The 18,621-nt window shown below is 43.3% G+C and overlaps 3 protein-coding genes across 3 annotated transcripts; 2 read left to right on the top strand and 1 right to left on the bottom strand.

The window, feature by feature from the left end:
• The first annotated feature begins 2,897 nt into the window (after window positions 1-2,897).
• LOC135616499 (protein kinase PINOID-like) lies at window positions 2,898-5,327 on the top strand. The gene is made up of 2 exons (XM_065115744.1): window positions 2,898-4,035; window positions 4,367-5,327. Exons 1-2 carry the CDS (start codon window positions 3,449-3,451, stop codon window positions 5,124-5,126), a joined length of 1,347 nt encoding a protein of 448 aa, XP_064971816.1. The 5' UTR covers window positions 2,898-3,448; the 3' UTR covers window positions 5,127-5,327.
• A 3,818-nt stretch (window positions 5,328-9,145) lies between these two features.
• On the top strand, window positions 9,146-15,881 carry LOC135616497 (CSC1-like protein ERD4). The gene is made up of 7 exons (XM_065115743.1): window positions 9,146-9,777; window positions 10,913-11,061; window positions 12,013-12,288; window positions 12,378-13,222; window positions 14,634-14,889; window positions 15,174-15,555; window positions 15,632-15,881. Exons 1-6 carry the CDS (start codon window positions 9,507-9,509, stop codon window positions 15,552-15,554), a joined length of 2,178 nt encoding a protein of 725 aa, XP_064971815.1. The 5' UTR covers window positions 9,146-9,506; the 3' UTR covers window position 15,555; window positions 15,632-15,881.
• On the bottom strand, window positions 15,630-17,537 carry LOC103991154 (phospholipase A1-Igamma1, chloroplastic-like). The gene has a single exon (XM_009410514.3). It carries the CDS (start codon window positions 17,461-17,463, stop codon window positions 15,997-15,999), a length of 1,467 nt encoding a protein of 488 aa, XP_009408789.2. The 5' UTR covers window positions 17,464-17,537; the 3' UTR covers window positions 15,630-15,996.
• Window positions 17,538-18,621: the final 1,084 nt, after the last annotated feature.

Genomic DNA, 18,621 nt, shown 5'->3' with positions numbered 1-18,621 from the left:
TTCCTATGGTTTAAAGTGAACTGGATGCAGTTTGTCAATTCACCAGCAATCTCTAGCTGGAACTGAAGCTTCTCATTCGGAAAGAAATGTCCATCTTGCATCAGCAATCATTATGCACACACTACATGGAGAAAGACACATCTATGCTTTCTCTTTAATACAATGTAGGTACTTGGATTTTGTGATATTGGTGGGGAGTCTTGTTCATCCAATTATTTGTTTTTCTTAATATCGAACACAAGCCTTTCTGTAAACAATTGACTCTCTCTCTGAACACAGTTGAATCATAGTGGAAGAGACCATTAACTCTATTTTCATATTAAATCCTATTATTTTGGAATGCCAAACTGACTGCTCCACAAACAACTAAAAACAAAAAAGGACCCTTCTGAGGGAGGATTGAAAGAGGGTGTATGAAGCTACAAACCTTAAATCCTCATAAAATGGATCTGGTACATCACCATGAGATTGGTGTTTCATCATATTATTGTAAAAAAAAAAATCTTATATAAGAAATAACATATTGTGGCTATGATCCAACTTTGTTTGGATGAAATCTTAGGCACTAAATCTTAATCAACTATTCAAGTTTGTTTCAGAGTAAGAACAACTATTCAACTATTTTTCAGACATGATTCAACATAGAACAGCTATTCCCTTGCAGTGCTACAATCAAACATTGTTGATTCTGGAACCCTATTCTTGACCTCTGTTTCTCACAGGGAACACACCATTTCCTTTTTCAGATTCCTGAACTGTACACAGTACAGCTTTTGTTGTTTAATTAGGACTGTCAGTGTGCTGCTTAAGCTCCTCATCAGCTGGTAGCAGTTGCTGTGTTGAAGCCCCAACCTTGTCCTTGTGCAAACCGACAAGCATCTTTTTGATGAGTTGTTGGCATCCTTCTCATTGAGGAAGATGGCTTCTTGTGAGGGTTGGCTCCACTGTGTGTACTTTTGGTCGGCATTTGCCGAGACAGGGTTGCCATCACATACCTCATGGGGCCATTCTCATCTATAGGTTTCCACATCTGATCTAAGATATCATTGAACACTGCATGGTAATAGGAAATGAGAGATGATATCTCGATCATTAAGCTATTAATCCTCCACATGGGACCTTTAATAATCAATGTAGGGTCTTAATCTCGCGGTCGGCGAAGATAAAAGATAGAATTAGATTGCCATGATGTCCAATCTCCATGTACGATCAGTTTAATTTGATTTAAATATATATAAAAAATCCTAATGTAGGTACAAAATTAGGTGAGCCGAGCAAAATCTAATCGAAAAAGATAGAATAAAAAAAATAAATCGGATGATTCAAGATTAGATCGATCGAAAATAAGTCTTATAACACCGAAGAACATGGATATGTTTAATTTTTTAAAAAAATAAGAAGGATCGATGATCAATCGACAACTAAATATAAGTTAAAAAATGAATATATGTGTGATAGAGATAGAGAGAGAGAGAGAGAAGAATCAATTTGTTAATAATGGTTGAGTTGATTTACAACTTAATATCTTAAGCCTTTACATGATGGTGTCTAATCTTCATGGTCAGATACATGATCAACTTGACTCAGATTCAAACATGTGAAGAGAATGTGTAATCCTTTACATGCTAATTTGATCCAAGATGAAGAGGACAGGTGATACCAATTCAAAGAGAGATGGAAATGATGACTGTCTCAGCATTATTGCCAGTGTTGATCCACCACTAATTAATTAGCACTAACTTGCATTTAGATCTACCAGTTCCAACAAGCAAGGAATACTTCTTTCCTTGACTGCTGGGCCATCAGGTTCACTAAAATGTCTGTCACTCGAAGCTTTTGCAGAGTTTGGGGAAGAAAACACATAGAATCCCTCAACTTTGGAGGATTCCAAAAGAATGTGACAATGCATAAATCACTGGAAATGACTTTTAGCAGCTGCAGCAACTCCAAAAGAATGAACATGAGGTGAAACAGAGGTAACACCTGAAGCTTCACATCAAAAGAACAGCTGTAGGAATTCATGAAATGTATCCATGTAACAATCAACAGAGAAGTTACTGTTCTTCCCCAAGCAATGAACATTAATCTTCAGCTGAAGACTCAAAATCTTTGAATCTAGTGGAGGTAACAGAGCTTTGCTTTGCTTGGATAAATCATAGGTCATCATGGCCTAACAGGGGAGTCATTAATGGAGGGGAAGCCCACCTTGTCTCTGAAATTAAAACATGTCGTCCAAAAGACATTAAAAAGATATTGTCAATAAGATAGATGTAAAAGAAAGTTTTGCCAAAGTTGTTCTTCATATGTGGGATTTGGATTTATGGTGTCATTATCTACGCTCAATGCAATAAGTAACTTGCGAGTTTCAACCTCTACCCCAAAAATACTTGGAAGACTCATCTAGTCCTTGTGAATCCATTCAAATCATCTTCTGATTCCGATGTGTGATCGATTTAGTCATGAAATGTTTGACATCCCGATCAAGAACATGATCTATGTGAGATCCAATACGATGATGTGTCCTCTAAACACTCCATGAATGATCCTTTTCTACTCATTCCTTATCGTATGTCAACTGTTAGGTCAGCTACTAAATATCATCATCCTGTCAACGATTACCAACCGATGAAATATCTTATGGAGTGAATCATCAATTACAAGACGTGTGATAAGATGGGATGTTTCATGCAAATTATCCACCAACCTTTCATGGCCTCTGTTTTTGGACACCGCTCAAAATCACGGTTCTGCCCCGACGCCGGACGCATCTTTCGCTTGCACGCGTCACTCGCCTTTGACCCCCTCTAATTGGATCTATTTACCATTATGCCACTCCCACTCTTCGAGCAGTCGTGTTGCGTTACGCCGCTGGTATAAGTAGTTTCGATGTCCGTCTCCCTACTCTCCGAGCAAGGGAAACTGGCGAGACGTCGCACGGGACTCGCGAGGTGCTGCTCTAATGGCGGATTCGCGTTGCGAGTCGTGAATCTTTGCTTCGTTGAAGTTCCCTTCTTGGCGAACAACCGCTGCTCGTTTTCGCTTTTCGTGCGAGCCTGCGGTGGGAGGGCGAGCGAGGAATCAGAAGCTTGGATTTGTGGAGTGAGTGAGACCGAACGACTCCGAGCTCCTTTGATTCCCGCGTGGGTTTCTTGTTCCAGGCAAGTTTCGATCCCCGAGTGCGAGAGAGAACAGAACCTCTGTTTCTCTTTGCTGCTCTTCGGATTTCGCTGTCTGCTTGGGTAATCGCCTTGGAATCGCTTTGCTTGTCGCCTCCGGAGAAAGATCCAAAGCGAGCTTCCTCTTTTCCCGGTCTTTGCGGTGCTCCCCTGTGCCAGTGTGGGAAAAGTTCGGATTTTTCCTGTCATTTTTGCTTCTTCTTTGATGATGTTCACTGTTTAAGGAGTCGGATTCGAGGCGTTGGAGCTTGCGGGTGAGGTTTGGTGCGAACATGTCGGATTTGCAGATGGATTCCGACGGCGAGTCGGGCCAGGTTGTGCTGAACTCGAGCCAGAGCTCAATGAGCAGCAGCGGTGGCAGCTGCGAGGACCGTCGCAGTAGCTTCTGCCGCTTTTCCTTCGATGATGCCGCGCCGGCGGTGGGCGTCGAGCTCCCCTCCGCTCCCTCGCGGCTGTCTTCGAAGCCCCACCGCTCGTCCGACGCCGCCTGGGCGGCCATTTGGTCGCGCGCCGTCGACGCCAACCTCGGGCCCCGGGATTTCAAGCTCGTCCGCCGCATCGGGAGCGGAGACATTGGGACCGTCTACCTCTGCCGCCTCCGCGACGAGGCCTCTCCGTGCGCGTACGCGATGAAGGTGGTGGACAAGCTGGCGCTGAAGAAGAAGAAGAAGCTGGAGAGGGCGGCGACGGAGAAGAGGATCCTGCGGGTCCTTGACCACCCCTTCCTCCCCACCCTCTACGCCGACTTCGACGCGTCTCCGCATTTCTCCTGCGTGGTGATGGAGTACTGCAGCGGCGGTGACCTCCATACCCTCCGCCACCGCCAGCCCCGCCTTCGCTTCTCCGTCGCCGCCACCAGGTCCTCGATCGACCTCCTTTTACTTAATTAAAAACCGCACCTTTTCCCATCCTCGATCAACTTTTTTACGACGAACGATTACTTCTTGCAAATCCACGCAACTACCCAATGTTTCCATGTAAAGATCTTACAAATGCTATCGCCTGTCGGAAGTCGATTTCACGATCACAATCATAGGTTTCATTCAATCTGTTTAGAAATCGGACAGTTACTTTCCACCATCGTACGAAGGAAAGAAAGCACATCCGTTCATGTGATCGACCCGCCGAAAGACGCCATCTTTTTGCTCTGTTCTAGCGCTGATGTCGTTTACATTGGATTCGCTCTGCAGGTTCTACGCGGCGGAGGTGCTGCTCGCGCTCGAGTACCTCCACATGCTCGGCATCGTCTACCGCGACCTCAAGCCCGAGAACATCCTCATTCGCGCCGATGGCCACATCATGCTCTCAGACTTCGACCTCTCCCTGGAGTCGACCGCCTCCCCTACAATCGAACCCCTCGTCGCCGCCGCCTCCAGTGAGGCGGCGACCGTCGGCTGCGACGACCACTTCCGCGCCGATCCCTCCTGCCTCCCCTTTCGCGGCCGGCGGGCGCCCCGCCGCGCATCGAAGGCGGACCGGCGGTTCGTGGCCGAGCCGGTGGGCGCCCGGTCTCGCTCCTTCGTGGGGACACACGAGTACGTCGCCCCAGAGGTCGCCGCCGGCCGGCCCCACGGCAGCGCCGTCGACTGGTGGGCCTACGGGATCCTCATCTACGAGCTACTCTACGGCCGCACCCCTTTCGCGGGGCCCACCAACGAGTCCACCCTCCGCAACATCGTGAGGCAGCCACTGGCCTTCCCCAGGCCCCCCTCCGACCCCTCCTCCTCCTCCTCCTCGGCCGCGAGGGACCTGATCGCCGGCCTTCTCGCCAAGGACCCGACCACCCGCCTCGGCTCCCGGCGCGGCGCCGCCGACGTCAAGGCGCACCCTTTCTTCAAGGGCCTCAACCTGGCTCTCATGCGCTCCTGCCGCCCCCCGGTCGTCCCCTCTTCGGCCCGGTCCAGCTCGTCCGACGAGCCCAATAAACCTGCCCGGCTCGATTACTTCTAGCCGAACCGCCCTTACTGTCGTAACGCGGCGACCCCCCCTGCTTTAAAAATCGTGCTGGCCTCCTTGAGATCACGTACGACTTGCTTGTCTCTGCAATTGCCGCTGTTCGCTATCGTGTATGTATATGTTCTCAGGCTACCATTGCTATGTTGTGAGTTGGACTCCATTAGCAGCACGAGAGGAGACTTGATGTGTACCCAATCTGCTGCTTTAAACCTCGCGACACGTTTTGACATTGAGGAGGCACGACTCCCATGTCTCATACGTCGATTGATGGACGACTCCGCAAGCCTCTCGTCTCCTTTCTTCTCTACCAACGTTGGGTTAGACAGAAGCAGTGGACTTGACTTCAATGGACCGGCAGTGAGCGGTCACACAGGTCTCTCGCATCAGGGACGACGAAGGTCTTCTTCGGACTTGCCATCATAAATACCTGGAAAAAGTAGGGTTTCGTACGTACGCAATGTAACGTGAGGACGCTAGCTTCTGCGGCCATGGCGTGCAGGGCTCCGTAGGTTATCTTAGCTCAGCTACCGAGGCGGGAGAGAGAGAGAGAGAGAGAAGAAACGTCGATGGCGACGCCACGGGTGATGGCTCACGTGCTCCGATCAACCTTTTGGCTCTGCACTTTTTCTTCTTTTTGCCATCTCCCTATTGCTGTTCTCCTTTGAGCTGTGCTACTGATACGGGTCTCATGATGATGATGATGACGATGTTGTTGGATACAATGCATTTGAAGCATTACAGAGAATTAACTACGTAAAAGACAGATAGATTGTATTACTATTCTCATCTTGCTCTGTCTGCAAAGCAAAACACAATCTGCTTTCACTTCTATATATAGTAAAGTCTGCAGTCGCATTGACAAGGGAGATCTCAAACCCTGTGGCCAAGGATGTGGTAGGTTAGAACTAGGGACAGCAGAGAGAAAAGGTACTGATGACAACAAATGCCTGTTAATTTCCTGAGAGGTTAGGGTTCAGTGAGATGGAAGACGGTGTAGATGTTTAACCTTCTTTATATAGCATTCCAATGTTATCAGATATCTCCAAAGAGACACTTGATTACATGTATTATATATATACATATATATATATATATATATATTATATATTGTAACACTGGAGCTTGGATATTGGTCCACCAAACACACAGAAGCATAGTACTTCCATTTCATGTAAGAGCTCTCTCAGAAGGCCGAAGAAGTGAAGGATGATAAGCCTACTTATCACTGCTCTTCTCCTAGTGGGGTTCCATAGATTCAAGGAGAGGTTGCTGAAATAGAAGGGTGTAGCAGTTTCCCCATTGCTACCTTCAGTTTGGTATCACCTTGACATTTCACGTAGAGAGTTCTCCTATCTGAGCTCTGACATGAACATGATGGCAATACACATTCACACAAACAATCCAGGAATACACAAGTCAGCAACAACCTAAGCAGTAAATGAACTGTTACATTCCTCTCTCGTCACAGAGAGATAGCACATCTTGTAAAGGAACTCATTTCGGTTTCCCCAAGAGAAAAATGAAAGAAAGAAGTTGCATATTACTTCAAACTTCCAGCGTCTAACATGAACTTAAGCACATATGTTTCCAGTATAATCTGCTACGAGAGATTGGATTCTCACATGATCACTTGGTACTTTTTCCTGATCTTAATCATGTTCATCTATTTCTTTCCTCTCTCTTCCCTCCTACTCGCATACTGCTGGCGCTGCTAAAATCAAAAGGGACACAGACCTGGCCTTTCGATGTCTCCAAAGGATTTGTGCTCTCACATAGAGATGAAATCCTGTGTTTGAACTCATGTCAAACCTAATGGGCTTTAATGGTCCAAGTTTTTTAGTCAGACAATCCACAACTCCCATCAGCAGCTCAAACATCACTAGATCTCCATTAGTATATGAAATCTATATCTTTTAAGTTTAATCATATTTATAAATTTAAGACTTTGAAAATAATATTGATTTGTTAGGCTTGGTCTAATATTTTATGCAGTGAAGTGTTTTTAGTCTCATTAGTTCCAATCACTTAATGATAGACTTACTCAATCCTATATGCAACTATACGCATCCCCCCACTCTCATAGTTCAGAAAAATATTGAGATTTGTGGCAACTAACTATCATAAGACTTTTGTCCATAGCTGTATGACGTGCTTTTAAAAGCCTCTGAAAAATATACGAAGGTTGGTCAGATTTTTTTTCTTCTTCTTCTTTCCATGCTTTCAGACAAGCATTTAAATCTTGTTGTTGATAAGTGAGCCACATCAACTCCTGGGTTTTGTCCCTTGTGGCCCCGTCATTGACATCAATATCTTCCTCTTCTTTTCTTGTTTTATTTCTTCTATTAATAATAATTTTTCTACACCACTGGCGGATAGACTTAATCTGTGATAGGACACGTGGGCCCAGTTCAGCGCCACAAGATCGACAGGCACAACTCAACTAGATGCGGTAGCAGCTCACATGGTGCGGTTGTCGTTGTATTAGAAATCTTCTGATGGAAGCTGTTCCACACCGAGCAGCAGACAGCAAACTAGAAGGTATCACTGATATTAGGGTCCACGAGTCCCGATCTAATTGCATGTTGTGGTGTTTGCTGCTGGATAAAAACTGTCAGCGAGCTTGTGGACGACGTCGCGCCACGTTCCCGCATGCTGGTTTACCCACCAATAAATAACGGAACCGAACGTATTTATGACGACCGCGGAAACGCCACGTCCGAATGGCACGGGGTCAACGCACCAGCCAAATCTATTGGCGACGGTGGGTGGTCCACGTCGGTCTCCGCGGGGCTCGCGAAGCGGGGGTACGGTTTCCGCGTGCCATAGACCCTCGTGCGTCACGGGAGCAGATCCGCTGGGTAACCGTTGCGATCTCGACGCTCGGAACGGTCAAAACGGCTCTGTCGGCAGCGCATATGAAACCGCCACGTGTCATGCCGACACTAAGACGTGTGATCGACGCGAGGCCGACAGTCCCCCCCAGCGGTGTGACGATACTGCCCTTACCCTTATCTTTCAAATGACCAAAATGTCCTCGGGAGCATACATCTCGATCACTGACGTGTTCGATAAAATGTCACAAAGAAATTAAGCAGAGAGGAGCGAGTTTGTATTTTCTTCTTGTGTTTTGTGATATGAAGAAGGATCAGAGGCAGACCGATTAGAAGTTTGGTTTGAGATCACCAGATTCATGGCTCAACCATCTTTATCTTTGTCTTGTCCTCTATCAGGCAGTCTGTGTTCAAAATCCTGGTTGTCCATGTACTTTAATGTTCTGGCATGATAGGTTGTATATTTCTCTAATTATTTGTACCATAAGATTTTTCTATGGATCGGGCTTGCTGTAGCTTTGTCAGCGGACACTGTGCAGCTTTTAGATTCACTTTGGATCTTAAATATAGTAAGACAAAATCTACAGTTGTGCATGCAGTTTATAGTCCACTTGGAGTCAAATTTACAGCATACTTCAAACTCAAACTTCTACTACTGTCCACAGCTGTTGCAGACTGAAGAGCTACAGTTCTCAAAGTCAAGACAAGGCAATTATTTATAGCCCCATCTGTCTGTGCAATGAAAACCCCTTTTTATTCTCTCCGAGCAAACATGCTCAACGCTATCCCAAGTAATTTGCCTTTTGGTTTGGTATTACTGATCCAAGGAGAGTTGCCATGAATTAGAAGGGTGTGGCCGCCATGTCTGCCCTTGTGGAGGATGTAATGATGCTTCTCACGTTGATGCTGGATCGCATCACCTTTTGTTCCCTTGTCAGAACAAGTCCTGATTCTGTTCTATCATCTTTGGAATTCATCTCAAAGAAATCAACATGTGCCTCGCTCACCCTCTACGATTTCTTTTTTCTCAACTTGCAAGAAAAGAGGCCATGACATTGAACAAGGTCACGAGGCTAGTCATGGCGTTCAACACATGGAAGAACAGAAGACAAGGTAAGTGCGTGCCCGGGGGTACCCAAGTAATTGCGTCAACAACACTCCACAGATCTCTCTTTTCCTCTTTCATACTCGAAATCCTTTTCGGCCACGAAAGCTATCATTCCATCACCATCTCGCCCACCTCATTTCCGCATCAATTGATTGCATTCAGCAAAAAGAAATAGCCGCAGCAAGATAAGCAGCAAAAGAAGAGGCATTTCCATTACAAAACACCCCCTCCTTTTCTCCTCTCTCTTACCAAAAAAGTTCCAAGACAAAGGGAGCGAGAAAAAGGAAAGAAAGAGCCAAACGGCCACTTGTGACACCCACCATTCCAAGAGTGATGAGTACATAAAGAAGGGAGGAGGAAGCAACGGGGAGTTAGCACAGCTACTGTAGTAGAAGAGCAGGTGGAAGGGGAGGAGGAGGAGAGGAAGGAGAAAGGATGGATTTTAGCTCCTTCGTGACGTCGCTGGGGACGTCCCTCATCATCTTTGTGGTGTTGATGCTAGTGTTCACATGGTTGAACAGGAAGCCCGGCAACGCGGTCATCTACTACCCCAACCGCATCCTGAGGGGCTTGGATCCCCTGGAAGGGCGGACGATGACGAGGAACCCCCTGACTTGGATCAAGGAGGCCGTAAAAGCGTCCGAGGCCGACGTCATCGCCGTCGCCGGCGTCGACGCCGCCGTCTACCTGGTCTTCCTCAGCTCCGGTATGGCGTCGACTCCTGTTGTGTTAAAAGTGTTCACGGTTCGTCTCAAGGTTGCATCTTTCTGGCTAATTTGGAGAGTTTCGTGTTAACTTGCATTTCCTTAGAACCATTCAAGAGTGTCTAATTTGGTCGAATCTAGTGATTCAAGGTGTTAATACGGACATAAATTTCCTTGAATATGATTAGTTTGTGTCCTTCCTCTGCATTATAAGCGTGAAAAATTGACCCTATTTCATCATTTCTAGCAATAATAGTTTTGAATTCCATTGCTAAGTCCAATATTTGTAAGAAGTTGATTCCTTTAAGTAAGTCATTGGCTCGATGCTAAAAATAAAGACACGTTCTTTAGCTTCACTTAGAAATCTTGAATGTATTTGGCTGAAAGAATCATTAAATTCCCAAGAACTTTTAGGTGGCATTGAGATGTTATGTAAGCATTCAATCGAATATTTGATGCCATTTATGGATAGGTCTTGGGATGCTCATGGAGGTTTCTCCGACTTCAACTCAGCGAGTTGTCTTTGAAAATAAGGGGTTATTTCTTTTGGATATGCGGCGAGGCATTCTATGACCAAAAACTCTTGGTTTCCTGGTTCTTGGTTGCTGATTTCTCAGCGAGTAGGAGTTTGAACGGTCTCGTGGATTTAAATTATTGTATTTTTAACAGGTCTTCGGCTTTCCTTGGTTGGAGATTAGTCATCTTCGATTGTTCCTAATTCTTTGTAGCTGCTTGGTGATTAATTTGATTTTATGGATTTAAAGTAATGATAGAATTCTAAAACCTTATTAGAATTTTCTTCCTGTCTCACCGTTTGTCACTGTTATCAATAAATTAAGCAAATATAATTTACTTTTGATCAAATAACTAGTTTAATCCAGTGTCTACCATGTGTTAACTGTGCATACACTGTCATTTTGTAGGACAAACAACTCAAGTTCGACGGGTACACTTCATTTTATAGATGAATTCAGCTTTTTCCTGTTATGTTATGATATGTGATAGAGGTGCACTAGCTACTTAAATGATAACTTTACTACCTTGGTGCTTCCTGCTTGTTGCTTTAACTGAGAATTAGCGAGGAAGGAAAGGCATGGCTCCAAAACCGCTGAGTGATTGACACATTTGTTGATGCAGTTTTAGCGATATTGGTCTTCTCCGGAATTATTCTTCTTCCGGTTCTTCTTCCGGTTGCGGCAACTGATAATGGTACACAATCTACTATCGACAGCAACAGCCAGGGAACCTTCAAGAACCTTGACAAGTTAACGATGGGACATGTCCAAGTAAGTTATATTGCTAGTATGGGTCTGTATATTTTATTCGATGATACCAGGTAATATGGGTTGGTATGTCAATCTGGTAGGTTATTGATTTCAGTATTAGACCGAGATTTAAAGCCTTGATCCTGGTCTTGTCTTTCATTTGTTTAGACGACGATGATGCAACAATATTGACGAATGTGAAGAAGAAAATACAATATTCACTCGGGTGTCATGGCATGTGACAAGCAGTAGGGCTTAAATAGGAACTGTTTTTCCTTGTTCATTGCAATCCATTCATTTATTATACTCACTGACACTGATTTTAGACCCCTTTATGTTGTTCGTTTTTCTTCTTTCTTGTTTGTATAATAAACTTTCAAATGACTAGTAAATTTCACTGAAATGGATTTTATTTAAGCATTGGTCTGATCAATAACTGATATACTGAGCAGTATTTAAACTAAATATAAATTAATGTAACCAACTGTTCAGATTTAGTCTTGATTCAGGTTGACGAAGGGTTAAATTGGTGGTTTGAGGTTTAAGGTTTAATCTGCCAAACATCTTCAAGTTACAAAGGATTAAAATTACAAGGTCAAGGAATTTAACTTAACCTGGTCAGTGTGGCATTCATAAAGTACAACCTTAGAAAATTTGTAAGCAAGACAATTCATGAGAAACAAAATTAGGTCAGCATCTCTCTTTGTGTGTGTGTGCATGCGCACGCATGGTGTTGGCTCCTCTTTTTTCCTTTTAGAATCTCTCTAGTACCAGAGCAGGTTGGAGATATTTTGTGTCAATTTTAGATGTAAGTAATGTAAAAGAAATGGTAATTTCTGCATCTAGTTGTCACACTCCTGGAATCTTGATTGCATGTAATTTTTAACTACATTGGCTGCCTGGTTGTTTCTAGGATAGTTCTTTTTATTGGTTATTTGCCTTTCATAGATGTTTGTTTTCTGTTTATTCCAGGAGGGCAGTTTAAGGTTGTGGGCATTTCTGCTTGGAGTATATTGGGTTTCCTTTGTCACATACTATGTGCTCTGGAAATCCTACACACATGTTTCAGATCTGAGAGCTGGAGCAAAAACAAGTGCAGTAGTAAAACCTGAAGAGTTTGCCGTATTGGTCAGGGACATACCAGCAGCTCCTCCAGGTCAATCTATGAAGGATCATGTTGACTCATACTTTAGAGCACTTCATCCAGAAACATTCTACAAGTCAATGGTTGTCACAGATAACAAAAAGGTACATAACTCCTATGCTGCTATTATAGATACTTATGGTTCAACCTGCTATGGTAACACATCACCCACTCTTGCTCTCCTTTCTTTTAGGCCAACAAAATCTGGGAAGAGAAAGAAGGTTACGGAAAGAAACTTGCTCAAGCTGAAGTTGTGTATGCAGAATCTAAAACTACAGGGAAACCAGAAGGTACAAGGCCCACCAACAGAACTGGCTTTCTCGGTCTCGTAGGTCCAAAAGTTGATACCATTGATCACTGTAATGAGAAAATACAGGAATTGCTGCCTCAATTAGAGGCTGAACAAAAGATTACTCTAAAAGAGAAACAACAAGGTGCAGCTCTTGTTTTCTTCAGCAGCAAGCCTGCTGCTGTTTCTGCTAGCCAGACAATCCATGCTCAAAAGATTGATACATGGACTATGATGGAAGCTCCAGAGCCACAGCAGGTTCTGTGGACAAATTTGTCAAAGAAGTTCTACGAGAGAGAGATAAGATCTTTGATTGTCTATGGCATAGTCTTCCTCACCGTATGCTTCTACATGATCCCAATTGCGTTTGTCTCGGCCTTCACAACGATGGAAAACTTGAAGAAGTATCTGCCCTTTTTGAAGAAAATCGTAGATCAACCAGAGATCAAAACTGTTTTGGAAGCTTACCTGCCTCAAATCGCACTCCTAGTGTTCATGGCTTTGTTGCCAACTTTCCTTATGTTTCTATCAAAGGAAGAAGGAATACCCTCTGAGAGTCATGCAGTGCGAGCTGCCTCTGGGAAGTACTTCTACTTCATTGTCGTCAATGTCTTCCTTGGAGTAACAATTGGTGGGACATTGTATGGTTCACTAAAGGAAATTATTAAGAAACCCAGTCAAATTATCACTCTGCTTGGATCGAGCCTGCCTAAAAGTGCCACCTTCTTCCTCACCTATGTTGCACTGAAGTATGATTCTTTTCATTTTTTCTCTCCAATTTCTTTTCATAAATCATGCTTATTTTACTATTTTGTTTCCTTGATTAGTAGATTGCATGAAATATGACATCTATCAACCTTGAGACTGTTTCATAGTTCCACTTATACGAGGCAAAGTTCTGACTAAAGGGATGATTATATTCCTTTTCTATTCTTAACTACAAGCTGTCAAATATATCAATAGTTACTCTGGCAAGTCATGTTTGTTCTTCATCAACTAGCACATGAAGTAGTTTGTATAGTTCAACTAACATATGAGTTATTACATCTTTAATTAAACATTATAATAGACCCAATTACTAATAGTAAGTGTTCAGTGGGGATGCTGGTTATAATAGACCAAGTTATCCATGTTGCTAGAATTAACAATGCATGGAAGTATTGACATTGAAAAAACTTGATAAGCATCTTAATCAATGTGTTTCTTTATGCTACATTTAGAAGAACAGGTGGAAGAGTAATGTAACACTCGTCATCTACCATGAAATCTTTGATCCTCCATCTTCAATTAATTCAATAAAAGATGAAAGACAGGTTTAGCATATGCTGCATTGGGAGAGTTACTGCTTCTTTACTCGTTGTATGTAAGTATATGGAGTAGTTTTCATGGAAAACAGATTTCTTTGATCAAGCAGAACAATGTCATGATGACAATGTCATGATACTGAACAAGCAGATTAGGACCTAGTAAGATGTAGAAATTCTTTTTCAAGATCTGTTCTGACCATTTGCTTGTAAAATTGCTTTAGATTTTTCAGATACTGTCTAGAAAGCTTAATTGCCTCCCTACTTTGCATAGGTAAACTACATACATTGACCCACCCTGGACTACACGTTGGTTGAAACTTCACGCATTTAATCAACCTTTTTTTTCAAAAAGCATGACCACCTGAGTAGATCGAATGCGAAGCATCACATCAACAGCAATGAGAGAGGAAAGAAATAGATTGAAGAAAAGAACAATAAGTCGAATGGTAGGCAAGGAGGAGTAATTATAATGACACACTTAATAGAGAGTCGTATACAAATGTGAAAATTTAACCATGAAAACTTATATAATTACTAAATTACCATTTATATCTCAATTACATTTCTAATTTCTTGCTGTTTCCTATCTGCTCAGTTTTCATCTTTTCGTCTAAACTTCTGCGCATTGTATCGCTAGGGGTATGTTAAACACACTGGTTCCTCTGAGGTGTCAATGCCTTAGTTATTGTTCTTCCTGTTTGAGTTATTATTTAATTTATGCATCACTCACCTGTGAGTCTATCCCTTCAGCCTCGATCATAATCTAATTTAATATTTTAAAATATGGATGTTAATGTCTTTTTCTACTTGTATTATGAGAGAGCATTGATTTATATATTTAATTGGGTCTCAGATTCTTCGTTGGCTATGGGCTTGAACTTTCGCGTTTGGTTCCTCTTATCATCTTTCATCTCAAAAAGAAGTTTCTTTGTAAAACTGAAGCCGATGTGAAAGAGGCTTGGGCTCCTAGTGATTTTGGTTATGCTACTCGATTTCCCAATGACATGCTTATCGTCACAATTGTTCTCTGTTACTCAGTAATAGCTCCTATAATAATTCCGTTTGGTGTGGTGTACTTTGGCCTCGGTTGGCTTGTTGCACGTAATCAGGTGAGTCACTGCTCTGTTTACTCTTAACAAGGAAAATCTTAAGCATCCTATTCAAAGTTCTAGTTTTAGTTAATTTGAATTCTTCCGTGGATTAATTTGCAAATGTGAATTCCAGTAGATAATTCAACATTTTTTCTTACATTCAATTCTCTTAGACTAGATGTCATCTATCATAGCAAAAGACGATTCAAGGGAAACTGCTTTGATATTTGAATTGTGGATTCTCTCTTTGATATCATAATAGCCCTGTTCAAACAAGAATCTGATTACATTCTCTAATGCAGGCACTGAAAGTTTATGTCCCTCGGTATGAGAGCAATGGCCGAATGTGGCCTCACATGCATGCACGGATTGTTGCAGCTCTGATTGTCTATCAGATCACCATGCTTGGCTACATTGGCATATTGCGGAAATTCTATTACGCTCCGTTTCTGATTCCTGTTATCGCCATCTCCTTTATCTTTGCTTATGTGTGCAAACAGCGTTTCTATCTTGCCTTCTTCCACACTCCTCTTGAAGTAGCGTGCGAGGGTACAAAGGAAATCCCAAATATGGAATCCATATATGCAGCTTACATTCCACCTTGCTTGAGCACCGAGAAGCTTCAGGATGCCGACCAATTCGAGGATGCTCACTCGCATTCGTTGAGAACTACATCTTTATAAGGTACATTTCTCTTTTGCTCTACATAATGTTCATCTAATAGCCAAGCAAGCTAACACAAATTGGTAAATTCTTCCAGGAATGCTTCATCAGGAAATCCTTGCCTATCTGAGAAGCCAGAAGTTTCACCAGCGAAATGCATCTCCTTGTTGTATATGTGATTGTATTATGTTTTCTGTTTGTAGATGATAAAATTCCCCATGAGTTGGTATTGATTGTAGTAGTGAGTGATACTTTTCTTTTCTTCCTTCCCTTATTTCGGTTTGTAGATGCTGTTGATAAAACGTTTCTCATGGCTTAATTATACACAATCTGATCTGTTTGTGCTACGAGTTCATATGAAATTTGCAATCAGTGATCCTGTGTTATTGCTTGCTATTTGATCTAATTGATGAACAATATGATGTACAGCTAAATGATGCAAGCTTGGCTCCATTACAAAGCTCAAGCTTGACATGGATCAGGTGTTTGTGCATGAGGTGAAGGGATGTCTTCCTGCTCTCTTGCAGGTTTCATCCATCTCCCATGAGCATTGCACATCATTCCCTTGTTAGCTACCTGATACCAGCAAGGTGGTATCTTGAGTTCATCCCTCAGCATCCCACTGGCCTTGTTTACCAGCGCCACATCCCTCTTGAAGCTGCTCCTGAACCCATTGTCCGAGCTGCGAAATCCATCGACCAAGTGCAGGTAGGCCTCCAGATTGTGGAATCCGGCGACGTCGATTCCGCGCTTGAGGAACGGCGACGACCGGACGTCGAGCCCGAGCTCGAGGCCGACGTGACTGTACACCCACCCCAGTTTTCCGGTCACGCTCTCCAGCCTCTTCAGCCCCTCGTTGAATAGGATCCCGGGCATCTTCGGCACCACATCTTGCTTCACCACCACCCTCAGTACCTTCACGTTCATCTCCTTGAGCCTATCGCCGAATGCGGCGTTGCCGACGCGCGGTGCGCCGAAGGATATGACGCTGACCGGAAGGTCCGGCATGGCGGACGCTGCCTCGTAGGCGTTGAGCAGAGCTAACGCGCCGCCCAGGCTGTGGCCGGTGATGGTTAGGCTGACCTCTTCCCCCTGCCGTCTGTAATGCTTTACCAACCTCTTGATCTCAGCCATGACTTGCTCGGACGCACTGGTCTTGTTGTAGCGCGTCCTCGCGCTCTTTGATGTGTACACACCGAGGAAGCCATGCTCGACCTTGACGGCGCTGTGGCTGTCCCCCAGCGGCTCGAGCTTGCCCTGTACGTTCTCGAACCACTCGGTCGGCGCGATGGTGCCTCGCCAGGCGACGACGACGTCGCGGCAGCCGATGCGGTGGGACTCCTCGTCGTCGCTCACGGCGACGAAGCCCATCCAGTTGGACTCCGTGCTCCATGCGTCCGCATGGATTGAGCGCTCGAGCCAGGCGGGGAGATCGACGTGGGACATGGCGTAGACGTACGTGGACACCTCGTAGCCGTTCCTCGACAGGCCGAGCTTCTCGAGGAGCCGGTGGCGGCCGTAGAGGCAGCTGCCGCAGAACTCGGAGAAGGGGTTGAAGTCGAATCCGTCGTAGGTGGCCTGAGCGAGCTCCCCGTATTTGATGATCTCACGGCGGAGCCAGGGGTGGAGGGGGTTGAGGAGGCGACACCAGTCGGCGCGTCCGTGGATATCCGGGAAGAGGGAGGAGATGTCTTCTTTCGGGGAGAAGGCCGGAGCGTCGTCGACGGTGGGGGTTGGGTGGTCAACGGTCCGGCCGTCGGGCTTCGACGCAAGGTGGAGGTGGAGAAGGTTAGAGAGAGTCGTCGGTATGTGTATCCGGCGTTCTGGGGGCGACGGCGCTTCGACGGAGGTGGCGGCGGAGATGATGAAGGAGTGCTTGGTGAGGGGGAGTGGGTGGCGGTCGATGGTGGTGGAGAGAGGCAAGTCCATGACGACGCAGCTGCTGATGCACGGAGAGGAAAGACTCGATGTTTCTGATAAGAAAAGCTATTTATTACCTTTGCATTTAACTTAAATAGATCAGTAGAGGATTTGAAGATATCAACTGTTGGACTTTGAATCGGTGTTGAGTTCAGATTGATAGACTTAAAAAGTTCTGCAGCTTGGAATCTTTTGCTCGAAGCCATTTCGGGGTGACAGAAGCTCAAGATCGAAGACTGCTTGACTGACTTCTGCAGCAGAATCAGACAGGGCGGACCTTTCCTGAGGAGACCTGGAAATGGTGGAGTCGGGGCCATCGAATGAGATTTCATCGGTGGCGTGAACTAAAGATTTCCATGTGAACACAATTCTCATCGTTTATAATATTGTAATCCTATCGGGTTTAACTTAAGTAATCACCATATTATAATCATCGTTTATAATATTGTAATCCTATCCTATTATAATTTAACTTTCTTTCTACTAATCCAATCAGAATTCATTCGTATCTATAATATATCTTATTTAAATATGACTACATAATCTAATATTCTATAACTTAATTCATTAATTAATAAATTTAAAAAAAAATTAAATTTAAAATAAATAAAAATAAAAAAATAATTTAAAAATAATTTTACTTAATTAAATTTTAAAAAATTATCTTACATGAATTTTATAAAATAGATCAATAAGTCTAATAAATATAATAATATAATATTAAGTCTAACTATCAATGCAAGTATTATATGTCATCGATGTTATACTTCCTTCAATATATCATAATAATATAATAATAATTTTTAATGAGCCATTAGATAAATTAAAAAAAATAATGTAATAATGTCATACTTCGTTAATAATTTTTTTATGAGTGAAATATTCGACGCTTTATATCGTTCCATATTATCATTTGAATTATGTTTGGTCTTAAATACTCATATATAACAAACTTTTTTATAACGATTAGGTAATTCGATGAGTTTTCAAATGTCATTTTGATTTATTAATTTTAAATATTTTTATTGTATTATATTATTTTTTAGAATCGTTATTTTTTAAAACTTGTAAAAATAATGAATAATCCTTTTGATTCTTCTATCATTCTTATATATATATATGTCACGTTATCATCAAAAATTATATGCTTCATTTCTCTTTTGAGAT

This window comes from Musa acuminata, chromosome BXJ2-7 (assembly GCF_036884655.1).
Source record: "Musa acuminata AAA Group cultivar baxijiao chromosome BXJ2-7, Cavendish_Baxijiao_AAA, whole genome shotgun sequence".
In the NCBI taxonomy this organism is placed as follows: Eukaryota; Viridiplantae; Streptophyta; class Magnoliopsida; order Zingiberales; family Musaceae; genus Musa; species Musa acuminata.
This window is presented reverse-complemented; position numbering and strand designations above follow the sequence as displayed.

Coding starts and splice junctions, on each gene's coding strand:
- LOC135616497 (XM_065115743.1), top strand. CDS start 9,507: ATGGATTTTAGCTCCTTCGTGACGTCGCTGGGGACGTCCCTCATCATC. Junction 13,223..14,633: donor CTCACCTATGTTGCACTGAA/GTATGATTCTTT, acceptor ATTGGGTCTCAG/ATTCTTCGTTGGCTATGGGC. Junction 14,890..15,173: donor GGCTTGTTGCACGTAATCAG/GTGAGTCACTGC, acceptor TCTCTAATGCAG/GCACTGAAAGTTTATGTCCC.
- LOC103991154 (XM_009410514.3), bottom strand. CDS start 17,463: ATGGACTTGCCTCTCTCCACCACCATCGACCGCCACCCACTCCCCCTC.
- LOC135616499 (XM_065115744.1), top strand. CDS start 3,449: ATGTCGGATTTGCAGATGGATTCCGACGGCGAGTCGGGCCAGGTTGTG. Junction 4,036..4,366: donor TTCTCCGTCGCCGCCACCAG/GTCCTCGATCGA, acceptor TTCGCTCTGCAG/GTTCTACGCGGCGGAGGTGC.